The following is a 26670-nucleotide window of genomic DNA, read 5'->3' as shown; positions in this document are numbered from 1 at the left end:
CAAGTTAGAGTATTTTCCTATGAATGACAAGTTAAGAGTAAGCGGTATCAGCGTAAAAGGACAATTGCATGGTAGGTTAAAAGCTGAACATATAGGAGGAAGGAAGATTTGTAAAGAATATGTTTTTCTGTATTTCCTTTAAAAGTAGCAATTCTTAAAGGACCATTGTGGTTCTCCAGATCTTAACTTGCATGAAGTGTGTGCCATTCTACGAGTTTGTCTTAAGTTACTCTAACAAGCCCTGCATGTCTGGCACTTTTTTTTTTTTATAAAATGGATAGTTTTTTTAATCTTGAAGCTATTTCCTCACTTAGTAGTAAGTGTGTTAAATCTTAGGTCCCTCAAAGGATTTGCATATTAAGATCATAGAAAAGAAAAAATGAGTTGACTAATCAAGTTCCATATAGTCTGGCTGTTTGTTTCAGGACCGAATGTCCTTATTTATGTTAAAATAAATCATACCACTTCCTCCAATCCTTTATTTAGGAAATATGAGAATGTGATTTCGTAAGTTTCTGCAGTGCTATTGCCATTGTCAGGCTGGTAGTACATGCAGAATGGAAGATTCTACTAAAAGAACATTTAAACTTAAATACTTCACCTGGAACAGCTATGCAAGGAAAAAAAAAATGTATCTGTCAACTAAAGCAGATGAATTTTCTGTCATCTTTATGTTAGTTTATTTTATATAATGCATAGCATCTCATGTGTTGTTAGTTCTGCTCTTCCATATGTGGTCAGTTTTTGCTCCATTTTTGTTCCTTGGAGTGCAAAGGGGAAGAATTATTTTTAAGACAGTGTTTAGTTGCTCCAAATATCCATACTTTGGATTTTATTTTCCCAATTGACCAGGGAGGTAGTAGCTACATTCTTGAAGCCAGTCTCCTACCTGACTTGTGAGCACTAGTAATTACTGTAGATCCAACTTTGGAGTTGGACTTAAAGCAGTTACTCGCACTCCCATCTTCTAAGTATATACCATAAAAGCTTGGTTTCTTTGAGGTGTTGGTACTTTGCTGAATGTTCACACTGACTAGGTTGGAGAATAAAGATGCTTCTGTCAGCATACAGAACTTGTGAAGGTGCAGTTGAAAATGGGCTGCTGCTCTGTACTTTCCAGAGTTTGATTAGAGCAGCATTGGGTGCGTAGTTTTGCTTTGATCAATGACTGAACTTTGTGATGCTTTTTTAATGCAGCTTTGCTTTTTGGATGAAATAAGCAAATTTCAAAGGGTCATGCTAGAATACTAGGGTTTCTTAAAAAAAAAAAAAAAAAAAAAAAAGAAAAAAAAGGCAAAAACCAAAAAACCCCCACTTGCTATAAATGTTCTCCCTCAAAATAGTCATTTGAAGGTGTGCAGAGTGCTCCAAGACTATTTAGTACTTGGCATCTGAATTGTGTATTTTTGTTACAGTATTCATGTGATTGAACGTCGTGCTCTTCCTGAATTCTTCAATGGAAAAAACAAGTCCAAGACTCCAGAAATGTAAGTAAAACATGTGAATATAGGCATATAGGAGTGCGGCAAGATAAAGGAGCTTCCAGTTTCATGAATCCTGTGGTCACTTCAGCTATGCATGTGTTAAGCAGATATTGTCTCTAGGGGCATGAAAGAACCTGTACAACCACTTCTTGTAGTCTGATAATGTCTGTGCGTTATTGTAGTAGAGGTAAAAGTTTAAATATCAAAGTAGTAGTTAATAGTGGTTATTCAGGAAAAATAAAACTAGTTTCTCCCCAGTAGTATTGGAACAAATTCTTGAACTTTTTTGTGTGGTACAAGACATGATCATCTTCCAAAGACATCTGAAAAATTTCATGATACTGTGGAAACTTAATAATCCCCTGTATTTTTCTCTCTCTTCTCATGCCATGCTATATTTTTGAGACTCAGGAGTGTTGTGTGTAAGCACTGATCACTGAGTTTGTTGTAGGGTGCTGTGTCAGACTGTGGAATGGATTTTGCACAGTTATCTGTGGTGATTTCATGGTTCCTTGAGCAGCTGATGGGTAGTTCTGAAAGTGCAGGTAAGGGTTGGAAAGTGAATCGTCACAGGCCTGAGATGTAACTGTGTTTTCAAATATTAGGTAGTCTTGATTTAAATCAGAGAGCTGGAGTTGTGCATTGCAAGAAGAAAAATTTTTTTTTCTTATATAGCTGTTCCAAACCCTCTAGTGACATTTTAATTCTGGACATGTCTATTAAATCTAGGTAGAGTTCTCTCAGTTGAATTTAGATCCAGTTTGTACCTGTCATCTCCTTGTGGGATCTGGTATCTACTGCAGACCTTAAGTGTTCTTAATTCAAAATTATACACACACTGTTGTTTAAACAGCTTAAATGGCTTCCTTGAAGCTGTTTAAAATAAAAAAAAAAAGCTGATTATTGTCTTGAGGTATTGCAGGTTTTTTCATACATCAAATGATTAACTTCTTATCTGACTTAGCAGTGTAACAAGATCAGCTGCTGATTTTGCATCAAATGCTTGAGAATCTACTGCAAGGCTTGTTATGTGCATTAGTAAAAGTACACCTCCCCTTCTCTGAGAATTTTCTGTTATAACAGTAAATTTAGTTATTTAGAGGAATCATAGAATCATAGAATGGTTTGGGTTGGAAGGGACCTTAAGGATCATCTAGTTCCAACCCCCCTGCCATGGGCAGGGACACCTTCCACTAGAGTAGGTTGCTCAAAGCCCCATCCAACATTTCCAGGCAGGGGGCATCCACAACCTCTCTGGGAAACCTCTTCCAGTGTCTTGCCACCCTCACAGTAAAGAGTTTCTTCCTAATATCAAATCTAAATCTACCCTCTTTCAGTTTAAAGCCAGTACCCCTTGTCGTATCACTACATGCCGTTGTAAAAAGTCCCTCTCCGGCTTGCCTGTAGGCCCCTTTAGGTACTGGAAGGCTGCTGTAAGGTCTCCCCGGAGCCTTCTCTTCTCCAGGCTGAACAACCCCAACTCTCTCAGCCTGTCTCCATAGGAGAGGTGGTCCAGCCCTCTGATCATCTTTGTGGCCCTCCTCTGGACTCGCTCCAACAGGTCCATGTCCTCCTTATGTTGGGGGCCCCCAGAGCTCGACACAGTACTCCAGGGGGGTGTCTCATGAGAGCGGAGTAGAGGGGCAGAGTCACTTCCTTTGACCTGCTGGCCACGCTTCTTGTGCTGCAGCCCAGGATACGGTTGGCTTTCTGGGCTGCAAGCGCACGTTGCCCAGTTGTGTTGAGCTTCTTGCCAACCAACACCCCAACCCCTTCTCCGCAGGGAGATGCTCTCAATCCACTCATCGCCCAGCCCGTATTTGTGCTTGGGATTGCCCCGACCCATGTGCAGGACCTTGCAATTGGCCTTGTTGAACTTTGTGGTTCGCACCTTGAAATCTTGAAAACTTCGCAGTCTTGAAAGGTGATTGATGAAAGGAAGGTGGTCAACATCAGGCTTTTGAACAATGTGCTTGTTTCTATTAAAATTATAATCCTAAAACCTGAGAGTTCAACAAAAAAAAAATCATAAATTTGAACACCATTGTATGCTTGTCAACTTGAACAGTGGAACTAGGCTAGTTGTGTTCACTTTGTCTTGGTATCAAATCTTGGTCTAGTTGCAAAGCAGTTTTGGGGGATTTTAAATGAGTTTTTTTTTTTTAATTAACTGCTAAATGAAGCTTTTGAGGTGTCTTAGTACATTGTCTTAACATCAGCAAAGCTGTGCATTTTTCATACACAATATTTCTTCAAACTCACTTTTTTCCTCAGTTTCTTCTTGGTGCAAATGATAGTGGTAATATCATCCTGCATTGCTTTTCCAGCAGGTAAACAAGGCAGACTTCAGAGAGAGTGTTCTTGTGCTTGAATTTCCTCTTCTCAGGCATGACTTTTGTGAGGCTTCTGATCTAATATTGGGATAGAAATTAGAAACTGAGCTTTTTCAGCCTGGAGAAGAGAAGGATTGGGAGACCTTGTAGTAGTTGCCCAATGCACAAGGACGTGACTGAGAACGTGGAGCCAGGCTCATTATTAGAGGTGTGTGGCAGGAGAAAAATAAGTCAAACTGAAACACAGCAAGTTCTATCTTGATATAAGGGAAACTTTTAACTCTGAAGAAGATGAAGCATAGGGTTGGGGCCCTGGGAAGTTGGGAATGTTCTTCCTGAGAGTCTTTCAGGCCTTGCTGGACAAAGCCCTAAGCAACCTGGTCAAAATTCAGTGCTGACCATGGTTTGAGTAGGAGATTGGCTTAGAGACCTCCTGAGGTCCCTGGCACCCTGAATGATTTTCAGTCTATAGTCTTTACTTGCAACTTCTCTGCATGTCTGAGTTGCAGAGGTAACTATAGCTGCATCATAGTGATTCCAAAATGTATTTGACACTAACTCTGCTCCATCAGTTTTACTATTCAGCATGTTTTTGTTTCGTGGTTTCTAGGACTTGGTGTCTAAGAATGCAAACAGATTGAATTGTGAAAGAATGCTTATCTTTCGTATTTGCCATTGATGTGGTCATCACGTGTAATCCCATGCTTCCTTTTTCAGTTGACATCAAAACATCAGGTCTCCTGATATCTGTGAGCTGCTACTGGTTATTGCCTGAGTGAAGCAATTAGGGACTCCTCCCAATCCTGATGTTGTCCTAGAGATGTGCTTTTGTTGCCATTTAGGGATTGTAGGAGTAGCGTGTGGCCTTGGCTTTGTGTTTTCTTTTTAAATAAAATAAAAACATCCTTCTGAATGGAAATGTCTTGCCTCCAGCTTAGTTTTCAGGCCAAACAAAATACCGTGTTTCAAAAGCTCACACAGGTTCGTTCTTGTGACAGTAGTGCCTGGGGGCTGGTTTCTGTCTTAAAAGGGATTTTAACTAAATACTAGTTGACTTATCTTTCTTGCTGTTGACAAGTTTTAGCTGATGGGTCATGTCATTGTCGAAAACAGACTCCCTTCAGGATAAACTTTAGGGATGTTTCTGTCTTAGGCTTCTCTCTTCACCTAGTAATGTGACTTTAATAAATATTAAACTAATTTCTGCAGCCAAGACAGCTTTAAAGTACCTATTCTTGAGCGGGTAGTAACCCACTTCTCTCCAGGATCATTCAAAAATGTTCCTGAATATTCCTCTATGGAAGAAGCTCCCTTTTTGTTTCTTGCCTACCAAACATTCAATATGGAGGAGCCCAACACTTAGTCCCATATCTTTTTTCCAGCAATTTTCATATATAATTTGGTCAGAATGAAGACGTGGGATTTTGGCAGGATTGTGTACTTGCAGCATCTGTCTGCTTATGTCTTGCCTGTGAAAGGCATCGGTGTTCTATCTCTGTATGATTTATATTTTTGGTTACCAGCTGCTTTTGCACACTGCATATGAGACATCCCCGTCTTCAGTTTTCCAAAGGCAGAAATCTGCTTATAATACGCTGTTTTGAACACATCTTTGCATAGGATACTTACTTGTATTTGGCAGATTGGTTTTGTTCCATCTAAAGAACAGGGCTAGCAATAATTTTATTGTAGTTTATTTTGTTCTGAACAACTTCTATTAGGCAGCATTAGTACATTCCAGAAACTTACTGAAAATACTGAAAAAGCCTGTGAAGCAGTGTCTACAGTGCAGGAAACGGCTGAACCCCAAAACCTGCTTACTTGGACTGTTGTGCACTGGAACACGGGAATCTCACGGAGGTCATTTCTGCTTTAGCTGTTCCCAGCTCAGTGAGTGGGGAATGCTGTGCTGGCTTCTGGGTTCTTGCCCTCTGCTTTTCAAAGGTCTTGTCTTCTCCATTTTGCTGTTCTCTAACCTTTCCTTACTGATCTTTTTATGCATTAAAAAGTCCACATGTAGAAACAGTAGCATTCCATCCAATGTACTGCTACTGTTTTTCTGTGCAGTTGTTTTCCTTCCAGGTTCACAGAGGGGATTGACAAGGATTATTTAGCCTGTTTCCATGTGAAGACCAGACCCTAGTAATTTTTTTCTGCAGCTGGTAGTCTGTTGAGTGGGTGCTTGGTTAGTGACCAAGCTGCAGCTGTAGTCACAGAGTGATTTGGAGCAGGGCAAGGATCTGGTTTTGGCCTGTTTCCACCAAGGATGCAGTATCTGTCTTTTAGAAGCTGAGAAGGTGTGACCATCTGCACATATCACATGTTTGCAGTAGAGCTGCAGCAAAGGCATGAGAGTAGGTGCTTACTTTCCTCTTTGTAGTATTAGTGCTGGAAGAGCAGATGTTTCAAGGAGTTGTCCTGTCTTTTACCTTCTGACACATCTGGTGCTGGACTTGTTACTGCTGCTTTTGGTTGCAATTTTCAAAGTAGTAAAGGTAGCCATTTGAGTTGCTTATTTTTTTTAATTTTACTTGCCCACAGCTCTTTGTGTGCTTTGTAATTTAAGCGTGCTTTGATGTGCTGCTAATCCAAATACAGACAAAATCCAGAATGAAACAATCTGGAAGCGATGGGTCATATTCAGCATATATATTTATTATAAAAATAGATTCTACTTACCTATTGCTTTTGATACTGATTCATAATTTTCATCAGTAAAAATTATCTCTTGCTGTTTGCTTGTCAGTAATAGAGGTGTTTGGAGAAGGTGAATCCTAAAACACATTCTGAACTGTTAGATGTCAGTGTACATGAACTACGTGTCAATTGTCTTTCAGATACCTGGCTTACCGCAACTTCATGATTGACACCTATCGCTTAAACCCTCAAGAGTACTTGACCAGCACTGCCTGCAGAAGGAATCTGACTGGAGACGTGTGTGCTGTCATGAGGTAAAAGCCATGGATCTTTCAGCCGCTGCCTTCACTTTAACGAAAAGAAATAGGAGCTGCATTAGAAACGGAAGTGCTCCAGTATGACAGCACAAGTGTGGACAATAGCCATCGCGCTGTTGATTAGCAGACAATTTCCCTGCTTTTTTGCTAACCAGACTATTTTATACTATTCTTTATTCATAATACTCTGTCTGCTTGCTGAACCTATGCCTACAGAGTTTGGATCTTAACTTGTGATTATTTAGGTTCTGCTGTTTAGTAAGTATGTGGAGTTTTGCAGCTCAGTTACGTCAGTTTTATGGTTGTGCAGCCCTCACAGTCCATACATTGTCTGCAAATGGTTCCATGCATGCAACCCTAGCTTTGCTTTGCCTTTGTCCTTAATTAAGTAATTTCCTGTTACCTATAACCAAAAATGTCATGTTTTGTTTTACGCAACATGCTGAAGTGCAGTCAAGTTCCACAAAGCTCGTGCTTTGTGATTTATATTGCTGTTCGTGATTAGTGGAGGATTATAGAAGATTCTGGATCTGTGTTTGATCCAGAAACATGAACTTCTTCCTTTGCTGTCTCCTTTCTGCAATGTCAAGCATAAGCGAGGCTTTAGTTCTTCAGATTTTAATTTGTCACGTTGTTTCATAGAGTACATGCTTTTCTGGAGCAGTGGGGTCTCATTAACTACCAAGTGGATCCAGAAAGCCGTCCCATGGCAATGGGCCCTCCCCCTACTCCTCACTTCAATGTGCTGGCTGATACACCCTCTGGACTTATGCCGCTCCATATCCGCACTCCGCAGGTGAGCCCCGCAGCTTGCACTAATGTGTGTTTGCCTTTAGCTCTAGCCAGTGTCATTTAACATGTCAGTAGAATAACTTGTGCACAATTTGATGAAATGTTCCTTTTTTTGTCCATCTAGGTTGAGAGTTTCAGGTAGTCAGAATCTCTAAAACAAATCTGCTAGCATTGTATGCAAGTGATATTATGTGAAGTCATCTCTGTAGATGTACGTTCAGCTTCTTTGTTCAGTCTGTGTTCTGTTTAACATTGGTCTGAAAACCTTGAATAACTTTCGATTCCTGCCCCTCTCACCTTTCTCTTGTAATGTTTGTTCACAGGTTCCAGCTGCTCAGCAGATGTTGAGTTTTCCTGAGAAAAACAAAGAGAAGCCTACTGATCTGCAGAACTTTGGACTTCGCACAGACATTTACTCAAAAAAGACTTTAGCAAAGGCAAGCACGTTGGGATTTTTTTCCCCTGCGCTTCTATTAAGGCTTCTTCCTCAAGTGTCCTCCCCTAGATGACATTGAGACAACTTATGTTACTCTGACATTCCTGTTTCAGATTTCTTCTGTCTGAATGTAGGACACTAAGATACATGGTTGTGTTGGATATCTGATTTTGTAGAAGTAAGGACATGTACCTATCCCAAGCTAGTCAATACTGTCAGTCTTCAGACACTGAAGGTGTATTATGTTGTTGCATGTTTTACCTGAATGGTTCAGAATCAACAAACTATCCAATAATTCAATACAGAAACTGAGATCTTTTGGCAGGGTCTCTAACTATCCTGCTTTCCAAGTCTGAGCAGAGTTTTCCAGACTGAGAGAACTAGAAAGTTGCTTGATTACAAAAGGTGTCACAAAATCATTGCAGGGGATGTTTTAGCACCGTCATTGGAATGTATTGCATTGGATAGTTAAGGTTTTGAGATACCATTGCAGTCATGTTGGTAATTCCATAACCTCTTGGCTTTCTCCTGCTGCTTGATACCTGTGTGTACCTGCTAGTGCTTGGAGGTATTGCAGGAATACCATAGTACTACTTCAGCATAGCCTTCAATCTGGAAGTCTGCTGTGTTCTGCTGATTCGTGCCTCTCTTGGGCTGACATCAGGCTAAGTCTGTGTAATTGGTTTCTGTAAGTACAGTGTTCATTGTCCTAAGAGATCACTATTTAAACCTAAGAGATAACTATTTATACTATTTATACACTATTATTTATACTATTTATACACTATTATTTCTCACCTAAGAGATAACTATTTAAAAAAAAAACAAAACCAAAACACAGTAGTTCTAGAAATCAGCATTTTTATAAAGCCTGATTCCATATCACATTTCATGGATTGACTTTTTCACTTAGTTTAGGGAGGTATAAATATTCACCGAATTCATAAATCCTTTACTGGTTCTAGACTCTGGTTCTGTTTACAAGCATCTGTACCAATGAACTTGAGCAGATTTGTTTCCAGAACTTGATTTCCCTTTTTGTTTTGTGTGTGGTAATTGCTTTTTTGGTTGTTCATACCAGCCTGTTTGAGAAGTGATCAGCTGCTGGATGAGTCGCTCTGAGTAATGTTCTGTTTGGGTTGATGATCTGTTTGAAATGCATCTTGAGATAGGATAGATTTACTTATCCTAAATATCCTTTTCCTTTTGCTGTGGGCTTGCACACAGACATCCCATCTAGATAATGTTCTTTCATAAGCAGGTGACAAGCTGCTTTTGTCTTTATCTTACAGGTAATGGATTAGGGTGTCTGTAATCACGGAAGGGGGGTTTCATCAAGAGTTTTGTATCTTTTAGAAAATCTCAGGAGTTAACTATGAGGTATAGATTTGGGAGCAGCAACCCTTGGAGCAAGTGATTGCTGAATATGCAGATTATCTCACTGTAGTTACTCTGTCTTTTCAGATAGCTCATCTCACTTGTAAAGATTTTTTTTTTTACCAAGTTACTGATGAACTTTTAGATAGATGAACTTTTTTTGGACCGCCATGCACCTTACACAGTCCAGCCTGTCTGCCTTGGAAGCAGAGGTTTGATGGGGGCTAAAGTTACGTTGACATAAACCCTGTTCTGTTGAGAAAGGTGCCCTTTAAGCTGTGAGAATCCCAGGTGTGCCTGAATCGAGTAATACCATCTCCTCCACGGACAGCAGCCTCCTTCGGCTGCACGGCAGCTGGTGGGGGGGTTAGATACTCCGTTGTGTCTGTTGGCTGCCGCTGTCCTTTGGTGTGAACTGTAGAATGCTTTGTGTAAATTGCTCTGTTCTTGGCTGAATTTTGCTGGACAAAGTCAAGCTGACCAGAATGCCATCAGCGCTCCTACAGGTTTTTATTATGTAGGAAAATCCTCTTTTCTGTTTGCTGTATGTGCAAGCAAAGATAGCTGGGAGCCAGGAGAAAAGGGTACCAAATCACTTTGCTTTAGCTTGGAATAAAAGAGGAGTTGCAGGTTTTCCTAGACGTGTTGGGAAGGTGGGATCTGTAACCCCCAGCCTCTGCAGAGGCTGGAGGAATGTGCTCGCCTGTGTGCCTTAGCTACGTAAGTAAATCATGAGAACTGAACCACTGTACAAGATAACCAGGGATTGGTTAGCTGTAGTAGGAAGGTTGTGAAAGGTGCATGTTTGAGTGGATTAAATAACAGATTCTTCTCCTTTCCTTCTTAATATTTTCTTTTCAAAAGTTCTGTGCAAAGAAACCTGTATTTCACTTTGTTTTTCTTGTCTTTTGTAGAGTAAAGGTGCAAGTGCTGGAAGAGAATGGACAGAACAAGAGACATTGCTGCTATTAGAAGTAAGTTCATGGAGGGTGCGGGCTAGGAAACCAAAACACGCTTTAAAAATCTACATATAGGTTGTTAATTTTTTTTGAAGTGGAGTTAGATGACAACTGCTTGCTTTTACAGAAACTGGGATAGCAAAACAGAGTTTATAGAGGGAAGCAATCTCTTGAGCCCCAACTGATGTAGCTGGAGGAGGGGGGTGGTTGAGTGTCTGTGTATACAAGGCTGCCTTTCTGTCTGTTGTGGTTATGGCTTTTGAATTGGTTAAAGGTTACAGCTCTCCCTCCAAACCGTATGTCTTTATTTAACCATCGTGGCTACAAGAATGTTAGTACTAAAAAGCAATGGCAGTAACATCTGTGTACTAGAGGGGCTTCATGTACTTTAAGGTTCAGTTCTGTCTGACTTGTATCTGCAAACAGAGATTAAGTGTTTAAGAATGTTTGCATAAACTCAAGAACAGATCTTGCAGTGCAGAGAGGTCTTTTCATTAACAGAAGTTACTAACAGTATGAAATAAATGCCCTTCCAGTAATGGTTTACCTGCCACTAAGATGAATATTTTGAAATTCTGGTGAATTTAAAGGTTCCTGGCTATGTCATAGCATGTTAAGGGAAACCGCTAATTTTTGAAGTTGAAATAGTTAGGAAACAGATGAGTTTGTTTCCTGTCTCCTGCCATGAAGAAGGGAAACTCTTTCATTGGTAGCTCTTTAATCCCATACATCTACTCATTCCTTTTGCCACATAGCTGCACTTGATGTATTCTTCAAGCTGCTTCTGGAAGTCTACAAGAAATAGATGACTCATCACATTGGTAGTGTAAAAATGAGGTCAAAGAACAGTTAGCACACTGGAATCTGGTCTTTGTCCCTGGATTGCTTAACCTGATGGTCTTGAACCACATCGTAATTGTCGGGCTCTTGGAGTTCCAGTCTAGGATGAAAACCATCCCATGAGGTGCACTGCAGAAGTATGTTCTAGTCTTTCACACTCCCATCAGGGCAGCATTGTTTTTCATAGTGCTTCATCAGAAGAAGAATTTCAGTGGCCTGAAATAATTCATGTGCTGCCACTTCCTGTAAAGAAATTATCATCTACCTAGCTTTCTTTTACAGGAACATTTTCTTGATGTAGAGGTTGGGTGGTTGATTTTTTTTTTTTCCTTTTATGTAATTCAGGGTTCTGGTATAAGAATTCCAGTTGGGGGGGGTAGGGTGTTTGTTTTTACTTGCAGAGAGAGCTTAAACCAAACTGCAATTGCATGATTGTTCTGGCTTTTTTGTCTTTACATGTGTCAGTAAACCCATTGAAAAGTTAATTTCATAAGGAAAAGCATGGACAATGGATCTTGACAGCGCTTGACGGTGCTGAACAATACTCAACTTCTGTGTGTGGCTTCCTGAGCTAGCCAAAGTGCCTAATCAGCAGCATACTTTGATTCAGCCTTCACAGATATGGAAGTGTGTTCATCAAACAGCCAAAATAGATTTTTTTTTTTTTAATGTTAGGTTGATACGCACTGTTTAGCCGATACTTTTCTATTGGCATGTGGAAAAATTTTGCTTATAGGGTGAAAACAGCTAAGATGTCTTCCATGGCATTCTTGTACGGAGAAACAAGACTAATATCTTGATATACTGGCTGCTTTGCTTACTAGTATTATTTAAAAATCGTTCTATTGTATGTTTGTAGCTTATGGTCATCCGTAGCAAGTAGTAGCCTAATAAAATAATCCAGATGACATATTCTTCTTTGTTTTAAAAAACAAAACAAAAAACCCCAAAGTCTTGAGATTACAATTTTATTTAATGTGAGTTTAAATTAATAATGGTTTTGTTCTTCATTCTTTGTGGATTTAACCTATGAATAAATCAGTAAAGAGTACATCAGTTCAAGCATAAGTAATTCAGCTATAACAAGCCAACTCAGCCCAATTAAATCCTCAGGGCAGCTTTGGGCAAATATATGCAGTGAAGTTCCACAGAATAAATCTTATCTAAAATAATTATTGTCCTTCTGCTTGTTGACTGAATAAACTGGGGGGAGGAAATACTGTTTCCCTCCCAGAATCATCTTCCCTGCCACACTGCTTCTCCGTATCTCCACGGAGTACTATTCTTGCATAGTTAAGTGCATTTTCAGCTGTTTATAGTAAGGACAACTATTGTGAGAGCTAGTTCGTCTAGCAGAGAAATAACAAGCAATGAAGGAGAATGAGCAAAAAAAAAAAAAACCCAAAACCCTGCATGGCCATGAAAAGCAGAGCTGATCTAATATGCTACTGTGATTAAAAATGGATAGACAGTGACACATAACTTAGAGCACAGAGATGAAATTAGGGAAAGTGAAATGAAGGTTGAATGTTGAATAAATATTTCCCCATGAGTATGACCTAGTGAACTAAGCAGTTTCTCATTTCTTTAAACACTTGGGCAAGATCAGACAGAGGTCAGGAGAACAGTTCATAAGCAGTTAGGGACCGTTGATTCCTGCAGTATGGACCAGGCTGTCCAATGTCATCTGTCCTTGGTTCATTCCCAAACCAAATTATTCTTTCCATTGAGCTTTCAAAACCATTCATGTTGTCTAGCTCGTGCTCTTCAACAGTTCCTGTATTGTTCTTTCCATCCAGCACAGCGTTCCTGTAGCCTGGTGCTTGCCCAGCTAATCTTACACCCAGTGTTTTGAGGGAAGGTTTCCTCAAAAGACCCTATTCTCTCCATCCAGTATATCTGAAGATATACTGGGGTTTCTTCCCTCCTCCGCACCCAATTTAAGCAGTGAGAGCTAGCTTTGAGAGAGAGAAACTTAAAACTTCAGCCAGGTAAAGCTTAAATCGCTTTCAGATCGAGGGGCTAAAAAGCTCCACCTGCTGCAGGCAACTTGGTCTTTTTTCTCTAATTTGTTCAGTGCCTGTCGGATCTCTAACATGTTTGGATTTAATTCATTTGTCCTTTTAGTTAGTCTACTTCCACATCTTTGAAAATGCTACTCAGTTTGCATTTTTCCCCAGCTGACCTTCAAGATCCGTGACATGCCCAGGGGTCCTGTTCAGGCAGACTACTTTGTCTTTGAAAAATTCTCATAGCTTATGTTTTAGCTGCAAAAGCACTAAAACACTTTTCCTCCAGAACTGCTGTGAAGAAAACAGTATGTTCGGAAACTCCTGGATGTTAAAAAAAAATACTTTCGTGTTGATGCAAAAGACTGGTTTACGTATAGTCCTGCAGGCGAATGTCTTCTGAATGCACAGCCATCATATATATAGTAACTTGTTTTGTGGAAATGTCCCTTCCCAGGTCAGGGAACTCTTAACACATGAGACTGATGGCTCAGTTTCTATCTTCTACTTTTCACTAGTAACTCTACTGAAACATCCAGCATATTAACTTTGTGTACTTGTGTGTGCTACTCAGACATGTTGGATGTATCGTCATCGTGATGTCTGACAGATGCAGTCCAGTTGAGTAGCCCTTTTGCTCTGAATTCTGCCTTTATGCTATGAAAGGTTGTGCATGTGGAAAGTTAAGTCAGTCTTGCGTGTTACCCTGAAGGTTGAGATTTCTGGTAGCTGTCAGCCTTGTGGGAAAGATTTCAAGTATTGAAAAGCCATTAACTTCATTTGTTCTTAACATTCACGCTTAGATGGACATACTGCTTAATTGGGGAAACTCAGTTGTCATGAGTAGTTAGCTGAGGAGGAGGAGGATTTCTGTGTCTTCTGAACTATATTATACCTGCAAACAGGTGCCTTAAAGTCCAAGGCAGCCTGCCTGATGGCCAGCAAGTCAGTAAGGACTACCATAGGGATCCTCCAAGCAGTCTAATAATACCTACTTCAGACTCTGTTCTTCCCCCTCCCCCAGTTATTGCTAAAACTCCTGCTCGCTTGCTGTGAAGCAATGCAGAAGCCAGTTACCTTTATGTTTGTTGTAGGGTAAGTACAGTGTCAGTGAAAAACCAACTTGACTTCTCGGCCAAATATGTTAAACTTAAAAATGAAAATGGGATCTGCAACTCAAACCGAAAGGTGTTTACCACCCTTGCTCAGGCCTCTGGTATTAAATATTTTCAGAAGACTTCTGTTACGCCTGTGAGTTGCAGATCCCAGTTTCATTTTTAAGTTTAATGTATTTTGCCTACATCTCAAATGGCTTTTTTACTTTTTCTAGGTGACTGGACCATGAATCATCTCAGTCATGTAAAGTTAATGTTCAGGATACTTCAACACTTATTTTATGCTATCCAAATGCTTAAATAACTAAAACAGTTTTCAGGGAAAAAAAAACGCTTGTTAAGGGATAATATTCTATTAGGTTACCACTTGGGTTTTTACAGTACTAATTTGTTAGTTTTTCAAAAACTAGTGCAGGGACTTCAGTAGCTCATTGTTATTAAATTGTTTTGTTAAGACTTTTCTTAAGTAACTTTAAAAGCGACTGAAATTCTGGATTACAAAATCCTTGATTTAATCTGGAAGTTCTTACTTTATCAGGTGGCTTATCTACATAATAATGATTTGTTAACCTGAATGCATAACAAAAATCAGACTGGTTAACAGTTGCTAGAGAGCTGGTCTCTTCTGGCTTCATGATCCGGAGAATATATTTTCCTCTTTTCCCATGGTATATTGGTTGGTTTGATGCTCTTTCATTTTCATAACATCTGTTTGATCTAAAAACTGGACTTTACCATCATAGCTAGTATATATGTGTGAAATAAATCCTGTTCCTGCCCCAAAGAGCTTAGTGTGTTAAGGACACAAGAGTGCCTTCGGGGGAGTAGTTATGGGAATTAAAAGCATTGGTGAGACTCGGTAGGTTAAATAAGCAAACTTATTTCTCTGTAAAGCTTTTCATGTGAAAGCAAAATGGGGAAACACTAACTATGCAAATATTATTAGTAAATCCCAAATCTTCTGACAATTCTTTTTGATACAGTAACAGCATAAAACTCATGTGATGATCCCTGCAGCTTAAATTTAGCTGATGTCCCAGTGAGATGTTCATATTTCTTAAGCAGAATAATTTTGCTACCAGAGAAAATACAATTTTAAATAGTTGTCTGATCCCGATTTATTGTTCCATCATCAAAATAACTAGTACTGAAAATCTTTTTGCATAAATTAGGGGTTTTTCTCCCCAGAGTAGTCAATGTATATACAATGATTTTTGTCTCTTGCAGGCTCTGGAGATGTACAAAGATGACTGGAACAAAGTCTCAGAGCATGTTGGGAGCCGTACCCAAGATGAGTGCATTCTCCATTTTCTGAGACTTCCGATCGAAGACCCCTATTTGGAGAACTCTGATGCGTCTCTGGGCCCGCTGGCTTACCAGCCCGTACCTTTCAGCCAGTCTGGCAATCCAGTCATGAGTACCGTTGCTTTTCTGGCGTCGGTGGTGGATCCCCGGGTGGCATCAGCCGCAGCAAAGGCTGCGTTAGGTATGGGTTTGCCCCAGCGATTTTTTTTCACTTTGTCTCTACAAGTTTGCTCTCTGTTAGTCTGCTCTTAAAATCGACTGTTTCTGGAGTTTCTTAAGGATAAGTGATAAGTTGTAAAAACAAATCTTACGTGTATGTAGAAAACAGGTTTACTGATACCCAGTTTTGTGTTCTTTTGTTACTGAAACAGCCAGTTTACAGGCAAGTTAGATTAGCTCTTGAAGGCCACTGAATGTCTAAAGGTGGCTTGCATTCCCCTTTTGTGCTCATTGACTATTGATAGTGTTTGCAAGCACCACCTAGTAGTTGGTGTTAATGTGACCACTGTCATTAATAGTTCCTTTCACTTGTTTCCTTATTTTTCCACGTAAAAGACAATTTTATATAATTGGGAAGAGACTTTCCTATCACATTTGAGAGAGAAGATTACCTAAAGTGAAAAGAAGGAACTTACATATTTGAGAATTCACTTTGTCACGAGATCTACCTGCACATTGATCAGAGAAAATTGTAACTTTTCATTTGCCATAAAACCCTCACAATATAACATTTTCTGTGTCATTTTTAACAGAGGAATTTTCTCGAGTCAGAGAGGAGGTACCGCTGGAGCTTGTTGAAGCTCATGTAAAGAAAGTACAGGAAGCAGCAAGAGCCTCTGGAAAGGTGGATCCAACATACGGATTAGAGAGCAGCTGCATTGCCGGAACAGGTCCAGATGAGCCGGAGAAAATCGGTAGGCTGTCTGTCAAAATGCAGAAACTTCTGCAGATGAGGTTCCTTAGGCATTTTCTTCTGACTCACAATAAAAACTGTACGCTCACCTCCAATAGGAGATGGAAATTGTGGGTAAGGAGGGTGTGACAGGTCATTCCACTTCTGCTTGCTGCAGGATTATTAACTCTTGACACTGAATTAATGAATTTAGGACTAGCTTTAGTTTTAGAAATTTGTTTTCCTACTCTCACTACATGGAAATGCCATGGCTTGGGGTGCACGGAGTTGAGTGAGCAAAAATACCAGAGCAGACCACTTCATGCTAATTCTGTGGGTATTAGAGTAGTTAGAGGATGCTGCCTTTCTAGCACTATAGTTATGATAAAGCAAACTGAGTTTTATTGGCTCTTGGTGCTGCAGCTGAATCTATAATGTTATATCACACCTTTTGGTAATCAGTTTTAATGTATGTCTTGTACTTGGAGTACATCGCTAACTGTGGTGGTAGCGGAAGAGGAACTTTTTGTTAAATGGTGGACTGGTATACGATAATGCCACAGTTCTTGGCTCTTGTTGTACATTACACTGCCATACTAACAAGCTCGTGTTTTAGAGCTCGGTTTCAGTTGAGCTATTTTCTGTAGTATTCAGCAGATACTCTGGTTATTAAGTCTCTTACCTGAAACCTTGATAGGTGCAAATTGTTTATTCATGACTATGGAGAGTGAAAGCATATCTTGTGGCAACTCCCTGTAAAGTGAAACCACTTTGTGTAACCCCTTTCTGTTTAACTCTATTTTGGCTCTCCTTCAACAGTAAAATGAGTAGAGACAGACAGTTTGCTACGTACCTACTGACTTTCTCAAAGACTTTCATCTCTTCAGTTTGGTACAGATCTACCATCTTGTTGGTAGACCTTTATTTTTCTTTCCAGCATTGTTGGCTGCTGTTTTGTTCAGCTTATCACAAATCATTTTAGTGAATTTACTGACTAGATATTTAAAGGCATGTATAGCTTTGGGTAAAACTGAACAGAATGTAATCTAGATTGACTGGAAGGTTTGATTTGGGCTGTGCTTGTGCATCTCATAGTTGGCCTGCTGTCACCCCATCTAGAGGCGTGAGCAAGGTGCCAGATTGTGTGATGGGATCGTGAGGGACCTGTGTGTTTCAGTGCTGTTCAGTTACCAACTGCTAGTCATACAGGTGAAGATGCAGGTCTGTTATTTATGGTACTTAATGTCCATTGTACAACTACACTTCTAAATTAGATTTAAAAGTACCGCTTAACTCATGAAGATATTTTTAAATAGAAAAGAAGTTAACAGACCACTCAATCCTTCTGTCACATTTTTCAGTTCTACACTCAGTGGGACAGACTTGATGTGGGGCAGCTCAGTGCTTTGGGAAGATGTGGAGTATGTGCTGAAAGGGGAGCACTAGCATCTGGAGTGTCTGCTTCTGCCTGTTCTGCAGTGCTCTGTTGCGCAAAACTGACGGCAAGCATCGAAGCTCTGTTGAAAGGGCAAGGCTTTGGGGTTTATTTTCAGGTCTACTATAAAACAAATCTAGGTGTTACTCCATCTGGGACTAAGTTTAATTTGATAGTTATTTTAAAATAAGCTCAGCTTAAGTTAAATTATTTTTCCTGGGGCTTTGTTTCCCTTTTCCCTATTCTCCAAGCACAGGCATCGCTGTAGTATGCTAAGGGCCTCTGTAACATGGATACTACTTTGAGTCTTAATTCTTAATCTTGCGGCACGACCGTGGAAGTTTACCATTGCTAGTCTGTAGATTAGCCCTTTCTCTAGGAGAATTTGCGCACAAGTTCTAAATGGAGATTTTGAAGTGCTTGTCATTTAATATGGGGAGTTGGAGAGCAGATGACCATAACACGATTATTTCTGAATGAGCTGTGTGGTGAGTTCTATAAGTAATACTGTCCTGTTATAGTTAATGCGATTTGTATTGGGCTGTGACTAATGGAATAAATTAGGACAACAGCAGATGGTTCTCCCTGGGGGAGCTGCTCAGCAAGAGTGAACTGGGTCACTCAACAGTCTGCGGTGCCTTCCACCTCCAAAACAGCTTTGCACTGGAGGGCATGGGGGAATCCATAGCTTGCACTTGCAGAGGTGTGTTTAATACGTTGAAGTATAGTGTTGTGGTGTGCAACTGGTGAAACGGAGCTGTGTTTTTGCATGGCTAGACCTGAAGTTTTATATTTAAATGTCACTATGGAGAACTAAAAATATCTGCTTAGGGTTCCATACTATAATTAAAGTTCACTGGTTGTTATATTTTAGAAATAAAATTACATCACAGCTCCATAATAATTCTAAAACTCTTAATATTGGTGAATTGCAGGCAATACGGAATGTGAAAGGGGAAAATGACTGAAACAGGTTGCAGGAGCTTGTGTTAATATCCAAGAATCTCCTCTTTTAAGTTTTCATTGTTAGTTTTTCTAAAAGCTGATGATGTTTCCTTTTAAATTGATGTAGTAAGGCTTCAGTGGAGTTACGAGGAGGCTCAAGTGGTTCAGGTGCTGTGGTGAGCATGGCAGACACTGTTTTTTGCTTTCCAAGATAGTGCCCCACTGTAGGTTACAGAGTATGACAGATGAAGATGCTCTGCATCTGTTTTAGTAAAAATTGAGGAGAGCAAACGTGGGATCCTAGCTCTTTAGGCTAGTGATTAAGCTCCAGAGAAGGGAAATATTCAGTATGCCTGTGGTACTTAGTAGTTTCAATTAAGTCTTCACTGAGTATGCGCGCTTTCTTAATGACTTTCCAAAGGTGATTAACTACATTGATTGCATATATGTGCGCTGAATGAGGCACGAGGCGGTTGCTGAAGTGCCTCTGTTGGAGGCAGTTACTTGTGCATTTTAGGTCTTATTCTAACAAGTATTTCACTGAAAGTATTTCCGCTGACACAAGTGTGTGGATGCTTCAAGCTGTAGCTCATCTGTGACAGTAAACACTGAGGGAATGGTGGTCTGATTTACTGGCTCTGCTACAACTGTAAGCGACTTAAATGGATGATTAAATTTAACATTTTATGGATGATTTTGTATCATTCTCAAATACGCGTACTAGAAAACTACACACAAGTATACATAGATGGGAGAAGTTATTTTTCTTCATTTTTGGCAGGAAGATTTCTCTTGTGGTCTCCAGGGTGTGCTTTAACTCTGAAATAATGCAAGCATTGCTAAAATGAACAGACTCCAGGTACTTCATTCACTTTGCATGTATCCAGGTGCCTGGGAGGTAGTTCTGCACCGCTGGAGGATTGAGCCCGTCCATCCTGTTGTGATGGACGCGTGCAGCTCACACGGAAGCTGCAGCAGCTTTCTGTGAACCCCCACCCTTCTCCGTGGAAGCCTGCTTGGTTATCGTGCTGTACACTTACAAGCTGTGTGAAGCAGAAACAGAGGAAGCTCTGGTGGCTGTGGAGTCATGACTTACTGTGGAAAATGTAAATTATGGTTTAGATAATAGTGTAATTATATTCAGATCCAGGATTTTTCCATAGTTATAGTATATTTCCTCTCAATTTAAATATTAATATTCAGGCCTGACTTTTGACAGGTTGTGTGTGTTGCCTTAGTGAAAATAAAGGAGACTAGGATGTCTTGAGGGCATCTTTAAACTATTTGCAGAGCTGAAACTCACGCTAGTGATTCTGTGCATTTCTATGTGGTGTTTTGCTTATTATTCTTCTGATGACAGTGGAGGTTACGTATCTGCTTATGCTGCAAGTGTCTGTCTGCTGGTAATGCAGTAAATTCTTACCATGGAAATATTTTATAGTTTTACTTGTTGACCTAAAATCAATTTAACTTCTCTGTAAAGTCACTAGGCTTCCTCAGAAGTCAGAAGTTCCTCATGTATTAGAAAACAGAGCTCTGTGTTCTTGGAGATAATACGCAAAACAGAACAAGCTTCCATAAAGACAGAAAATATTTACTGCCTCAGGTCTGAAGAGGGGCACGGAGAGGCGATGTTTCCTAGTGTGCAAGTGGTTTCTCCTTCTTGAAAGATGCCTTGTAGTGTCTCACAACCATCTGCCTCTTGCTGATTTAAGAAATACCGTTAATTTGATTCCCCACATCCTGCAAGGTATAATACCAAACGTGCTGAAGAGGTTAAAGAGCATCGTTGGTGCTGTGTAAAAGGGATTACAGGGTCTTTCTCATTAAAGTTGAGTCTTCCCCTGTTGTAATAGGGACATGTATCTCCAACTAATCAATTCTGTTTGCATTGTCAGTTATGTATTTTCATTAAACTCATTAGATCATACAGGAAAATCAGTACGGTTGTGTTTGTATCTAACTGAAAGGCAGGAGTCATTTCTGTCATTCTCATGCAGAAGGTCAGAACTGTTTTGGTTTTTTCCTGATCCTTTCATATTTGAATTGGAGATTAATTTTTATGGGACTCTTAATTGTTTTGAGGTACTTTCAGCAGCCTGTAATTTAGAAGCAAAAACTTGCTTCAACCCAGGTAAACTTACTTAACTCCCAAACTAATAATTGATAGCTTTCATTTTCTTTTTCCTTGTACATGTAGTATTTCAGCATGGTCCCCTCGATATACACAAGTGCAGAATGGCTTATGCCAGTGGGAACTGCGGAGGCATAGCGCTGTCACTGCAAATGAGGGCTTAGTAGCTAATATGACAAAACAGTTTTCAAAAAACATTGACTACAACCTGCCTAAAGTTGTCATCCTAATTTTAAAATAACATTTATTATTACAGCCAGGACTAGAAAACCTAAGCTAAATCAGGATGTTCGCAATAATCTTACCGTCACACATACATACCTTCTGACTCTCTTTGTAGCTGAACGTGTCCCTTTGTAATATAAAAGAACACTTGGAAAGAACACTTTCAGAAAGTGTCTGTCAAGTGTGTTATGATGCAAGGGAAAGTCCAAGGGCAGTTTTCCTTACTGTGAGATGCTCTATGTGCTTTTTTCTTTGAGAAAATGTTCTCTAAAGGGTGGATGGGAAGCAGTTTGTCTTTCTGGGGTGTCCTGTTTGCCTTGGAACTTCCTCCACAGCAGTAGTTGCTTAACAACTCTTAGCATGGTCTACAGATTGGTCTACAAATTTGCTAAGAGGAGTTGTGGATGCCCCACCATGGGAAGCGTTCAAGGTCAGGTTGGATGGGGCTTTTGGCAACCTGATCTAGTGAGAGATATCCCTGCCCATGGCAGGGGGGTTGGACTGGATGATTTTTAAAGGCTCCTTCCAACTCAAACCTTTCTATGATTCTATGAAATAAAAAAGGAATGTTTAATAAAACTTGCCCCAATACTTGCAGAGAATTAATAGCAAACACTTAGAATCTATGATAATGCTTGACGTGTAGTGCATCATAAACCTACACAAACTTATCTTGTGCTCGCGTCTTCAGCTGCTGCAGTGACTCAGGCATTGCTGGACGCTGCTCTTCTGAAAAACTTTACCTTAAGATGGGAAGCCTTGAAATGCGTTGTAATCAGAAAACAAAACCCACCACGTTTGAAACTGAGTTTAGAGTAGAAAGGCAGTTCAGTCTTACCTGACAGACACAAGAACAAACTGACTTTCTGAGTAGAGCAGAAGAGTGTGTGTCTTATAGGACTTTATTTTATGGCATTTGTAGGGGCAACTTACATGATTATTGCCTTACAGCTTTCTCAGCGTGATTCAGAATCTAGCAAGGAGTATTGTTGCCTGTGAAGTTTTGCATTCCTGAGCACATCATGTGCAATTGTGTGACAAGAACCTTCTAGGGAATTTTTTCCTCTCCCTCAGAGTAGAAATGTGAAGCTGCAGGTTTCTGTGGGAACTCCTTTGGACTAGAAGCCTTCAACAGATGAGGTAGTAGCTCAGTGGTCCAGATGCTCGCTGCTGATACGGGATGCTGAGACTTGAGTCTCTGCTCAGCCTGATTCTAGTCTGGAGAACTTGAGCTCCAGGCTCTCATCTTCCAGAAGAGTGAACAAATTATCAAGTCATTAGCTTTTAAGAGACAGAAGCCTCCCCATTTTGACTTAAAATTGTCCATAGACTAGAGCTTTTCTGGCCTGTTTCACTCTGACTTGGAGTTCTGTATGAAGTAGAACTTCAGAATTGCTCCACTTCTCCCTGTGCTTAAGTTTTGCGTTGTTTATACAAAATTAGAGACTTTTTTTGTTCAATTACATTGTATCCCAATACTAGGAATATTGAAGTTCTTGGTATTTGGGCTAAGCCACACCAGAATGAAAATTTTAGGTATTCCTGTGCAGTATTTTCGTAGTTTGAGCTCATGATCTTCCACGCTACCAAACTAAGCACACTTGGGAGTGTTCTGCACTTTGTCTCCACTTTTTTTGCTAAAGGAGAGAATAAAGCTTTCTTTGTAAAGTTTTCTCTTTCATTTACTAGGAGGGATGACACTTTTAAGCCCAGTTTGGAGCTCTGCTTCTAGGCTTGAAATAGTTGTCTGACAAAATCTAATCTAGATTTTTCCCTGTGACATTATTAGGTCACTAAATCCTAACTCTGAGATAAAACTTCTGAGGAGGTATGTCCCCAGTCTACATAAATTGAATTATGGTGGCAGATATTTCAGATAAGTAGGTTTATCATCTTAAAATTTAAGCCAAGAAGAAAGCCATTATCTTTCAATCAGACATTTTAGTGTTTTTCTTATATATGGAAGGGACTGTTGTAAAAACTTCTCTACAGAACTGTTGCTATTAAAGCAAAACACTTTGTATACCTGTTTTTCTTCAGTGTAGCACACAGGACTTACCAGTAAAATGAGGATTACCGAAAATGAACACCCAACACCAGCTAATGTCTTCAGAAGCTTAGAGATGGATCAGGGCTTTTCACCAGCAGTTTTATATTGGTACGGTAGGATGTGCTGGAGCCCATGATCTAAATAAGCTCCTTCTTTAATGTCCCTGTACATTAAATTGTACTAGAGTTTCTGTTCTTGCAGAACAAACTGAGATCCTAGACAAGGAGTATGAGATTGTGGTGACACTTCCCTCTTGTCCGTTCTTGCAGAACAGCTGGGTGCTGCAAATAAATGGCGATTTCTTGGACTTACAAACAATCCATATGCAAAATATTAGGAAGTAGTAGTACGTTACTCCATAGCATTCTCCATCAATATGCTTGTTGTTATCCTCTTATCTCAGAGGCCTGCTATCATTAGTAGGAACATTTTAAAATGAATGCTTTGTAAAGGAATAGCTTAATGAATGAACTAAGGGCTAGCAGTGAGAGATGTGTTCTCAGCACAAGAATATACTAACTGCTGTTAAAACACTCACTTCTCTTATGAGGTGCGTGCATCCAGCACATGATACCAGCGATTTTTTTATTATTATTTTTATTTCTTTTTCCTTCCTCATTTTGGTCTTGCTTGTATACCAGTTAGGCTGTTATCTAGGTTTCTGTTGTAGATGCTGAAGTTAGATGGGATCATAACCGGTCAGCTGCTACTCAAAAAGCTATCTGTAACGCAAGGGTGCCTGGCTCTGTTTTGGCAGAACTCTTCGGATATCTCTGTAATAGTTATTTGAATGCCAAACAGACAGTAAATAACAGGTTACAAGCTTGAAGAGCTCAGTCTAGTCAGCCAAAAAACCAAACAAAATGAGCAATAGCAGGAAGCACGTAGTTGTGTATTGAAGCTAAGGCTTTTTCATGCCTGGTGGTAGGGCACTCTGAAGGTGCTTGTGGTCAAGGTCAGGTTTTTATGGGTGTCTGGCAAACTTGGTTTGGGTTCCAAATACGAAGGTGTGAGAGGCAGCGGGTGCTGCTTCCACACAGACACCCATAAAAACCTGACACAAACACAGAGCACTTCGACACATGAATGTTCAGAGCTTTCAGCTGGTAATTTATGTGCTTTTCTTGCTTTATATCTAACCAACAACCTGCTCTTGTGCTCAAATGTGATTCATATCTTGTTTAGCACCTAGCTAGGCAGCTGCAGTTGGGCTCTTGAGGAGCTGCAATACAGCCTTTTCCAGCGAGAAGGGGAAGAAAGTGTTAGGGTTTAACTTGGATCATTTCATTGATCCACTCTTCAGTACAAACCCACAAGTATTGGTGTCATTACAGCTGAGGAAGAAGCAAGAGAATGAACGATCAAGGTCTGAGTGAGAGGACTGTCCAGGAACATCTACCATAGGACTACACTTTTTGGCCAGTTTCTTTGATTTAAGCTTTGTTGTTCAGTTCAGACTCAAACGTGTGCTTTGAATGTATTTCTGAGGGCTTGGGTACGATTTCAGAGTGCTTTTGGGAGACGTGTTTGGAAGAACAGCACAAAGAGCCATATAGGACTGGAGAACTAGTTGGTTGTCATGTTTATGCAGAGCAGCAGGTATGAAGGGTGTGAAATGAGGTTTCACTGTGCAGGGTTTCACATCATACCAGTGCGGAGGATAGCTGCTCGCTGCCTTCAACTCTGGTGGGTTTGGGGCCAGAAATAACGAGAGATCCTTAGTGTTTAAGAACGGTCAGTGCTTTAACAAATTTGCTGCTGCTTCATGTTAGTCTGGTGTTGAATAATTATTTTGAAGTCTGCTTTGGAGAATTCTGGTATTTGCACCACCTGCAAAATGGAATTTAAATCTTCAGTTGACCTGCAGCGCATGACAATGCCTCTGGATAGACCTTTCATCGAAAGCAGCTCAGGGGATCTTGTGCTAAGGAGGAATTACAAGTCTGGCAGCACCGTAATTGAGGTTAATCACGTAACTAACAACCATCTACAGAATCAAATTGGCTGTATCGGGAAAAACATTTTATAATACCGTGACTTACCAATGGGAATCATTGTATGACTTGAATACTGCAGAATTGTGCATTGAACTGTCCTTTATGTAGCTAAAATTGATAGATTCGGTGGTTTCTCTCTACATGGGTAAATTGGGGGTTTCAGCAGAGCACAGATAATTTAATGTTTTGTCCTGCTTGTTGGACTGAAAAGAAAAACCAGTTAAACTTAAATTTGCAAGTAAACTTGATTTTTAAACTAAAAATAGTGTAATAAGCTTTTAGTCTTCCAGGAGTTTAGTATTGTGGCTTGCTTTAAACCACTGTTAGTAGAGAACAGAAAATTGTAGTTAACCCTGAAATAAATGTTGAGTATGATAAATGGACGTTATGGCAATTCTAAATACTTATTTGTTTTCTCAGATGGAGCTGAAGAAGAAAAGATGGAAACAGAGACAGATGGGCAACAGTCTGAGAAGGTAGGCTTGGCTCAGTACACTGGTTCTGAAAAGATACTTCTGACACTTACAAACCTGAATTACTACGTTCTAAAATGCCTGATAAGAAAGGTAGATGGTAGTGTGCTGGTCAGCGTATGTATCCATAGGGAGCAGTTTTCAGTCTCCGTAGTGCTTCATTTTCTTATGAGTGATTTAGTCTCAAATCATACAGACACATTTCTTTTGCTGGGCAAACGGCAATGAGACATCGGTGTGTTGTTTCCTAGTCCTGAGGAAAAAAAGGTTGGACTGGGAGGAAATGTAAACTGGGCGATAGCAAATGAATTAGAGGCTTAAGCTGCAGAAGGACATTGGTACGTTATGGTTTGTGACTTGAAGTGGTCTAAAGCAAGCATCACTTTAAAGTCTTGCCCTACAACAGTTTGTCTTGTGACAGACTGCCTTCCCAAAGTTGAATGCAGCTTTCAGTTCTGACAAGACCAGAGAGATCAGGGCTTCCCAGGAAATGGGTGAGTTTGGGTTACTCACAGTATTTGGCAACCATTTCTGAGTGCGGTGTGTGGAGCTGAACAGAGAACCTGAATGAAACTGTTGCCCCAGCTGCATCGCAGCTCTCCACTGACAATGTGAGTTACGTATTTGTTCGGTCTGCGCGATGGCATGCAGCTTAGTGGATGTGGGAGGATGAGATCTAAGGTGCTTGTAGCTGAGCTGGTCAATAAAACTCCTCGTTGCAAGCAGTCTGGGCCAGCTCTTGGTTATAGATGTGTGTATTGTGTACTCTTGATGTTAGGTATGATGCATCCTGCCCATAAAGATCAGATATTTCGAAATTAATTCCTTCAACCTGTTGATAGTGCCTACAAGAATGCAGTTGTTTGGGGCTTTTTCATAACCACATGTCTACACACACAGTACCTCATTTCAGAT

At 40.1% G+C, this 26670-nt stretch overlaps 1 protein-coding gene across 1 annotated transcript in view; it reads left to right on the top strand.

Moving 5' to 3' along the window:
* The window catches only part of SMARCC1 (SWI/SNF related, matrix associated, actin dependent regulator of chromatin subfamily c member 1), a 90434-nt gene that overhangs the window by 37241 nt on the left and 26523 nt on the right, over window positions 1-26670 (top strand). The window contains exons 15-22 of the mRNA XM_050890862.1: window positions 1416-1487; window positions 6655-6768; window positions 7414-7567; window positions 7887-8000; window positions 10291-10350; window positions 15527-15785; window positions 16357-16518; window positions 25703-25758. Coding sequence (XP_050746819.1) covers window positions 1416-1487; window positions 6655-6768; window positions 7414-7567; window positions 7887-8000; window positions 10291-10350; window positions 15527-15785; window positions 16357-16518; window positions 25703-25758 — 991 coding nt within the window. The remainder of the gene's footprint in view (window positions 1-1415; window positions 1488-6654; window positions 6769-7413; window positions 7568-7886; window positions 8001-10290; window positions 10351-15526; window positions 15786-16356; window positions 16519-25702; window positions 25759-26670) is intronic.

This window comes from Gymnogyps californianus, chromosome 2 (assembly GCF_018139145.2).
Source record: "Gymnogyps californianus isolate 813 chromosome 2, ASM1813914v2, whole genome shotgun sequence".
In the NCBI taxonomy this organism is placed as follows: Eukaryota; Metazoa; Chordata; class Aves; order Accipitriformes; family Cathartidae; genus Gymnogyps; species Gymnogyps californianus.
This window is presented reverse-complemented; position numbering and strand designations above follow the sequence as displayed.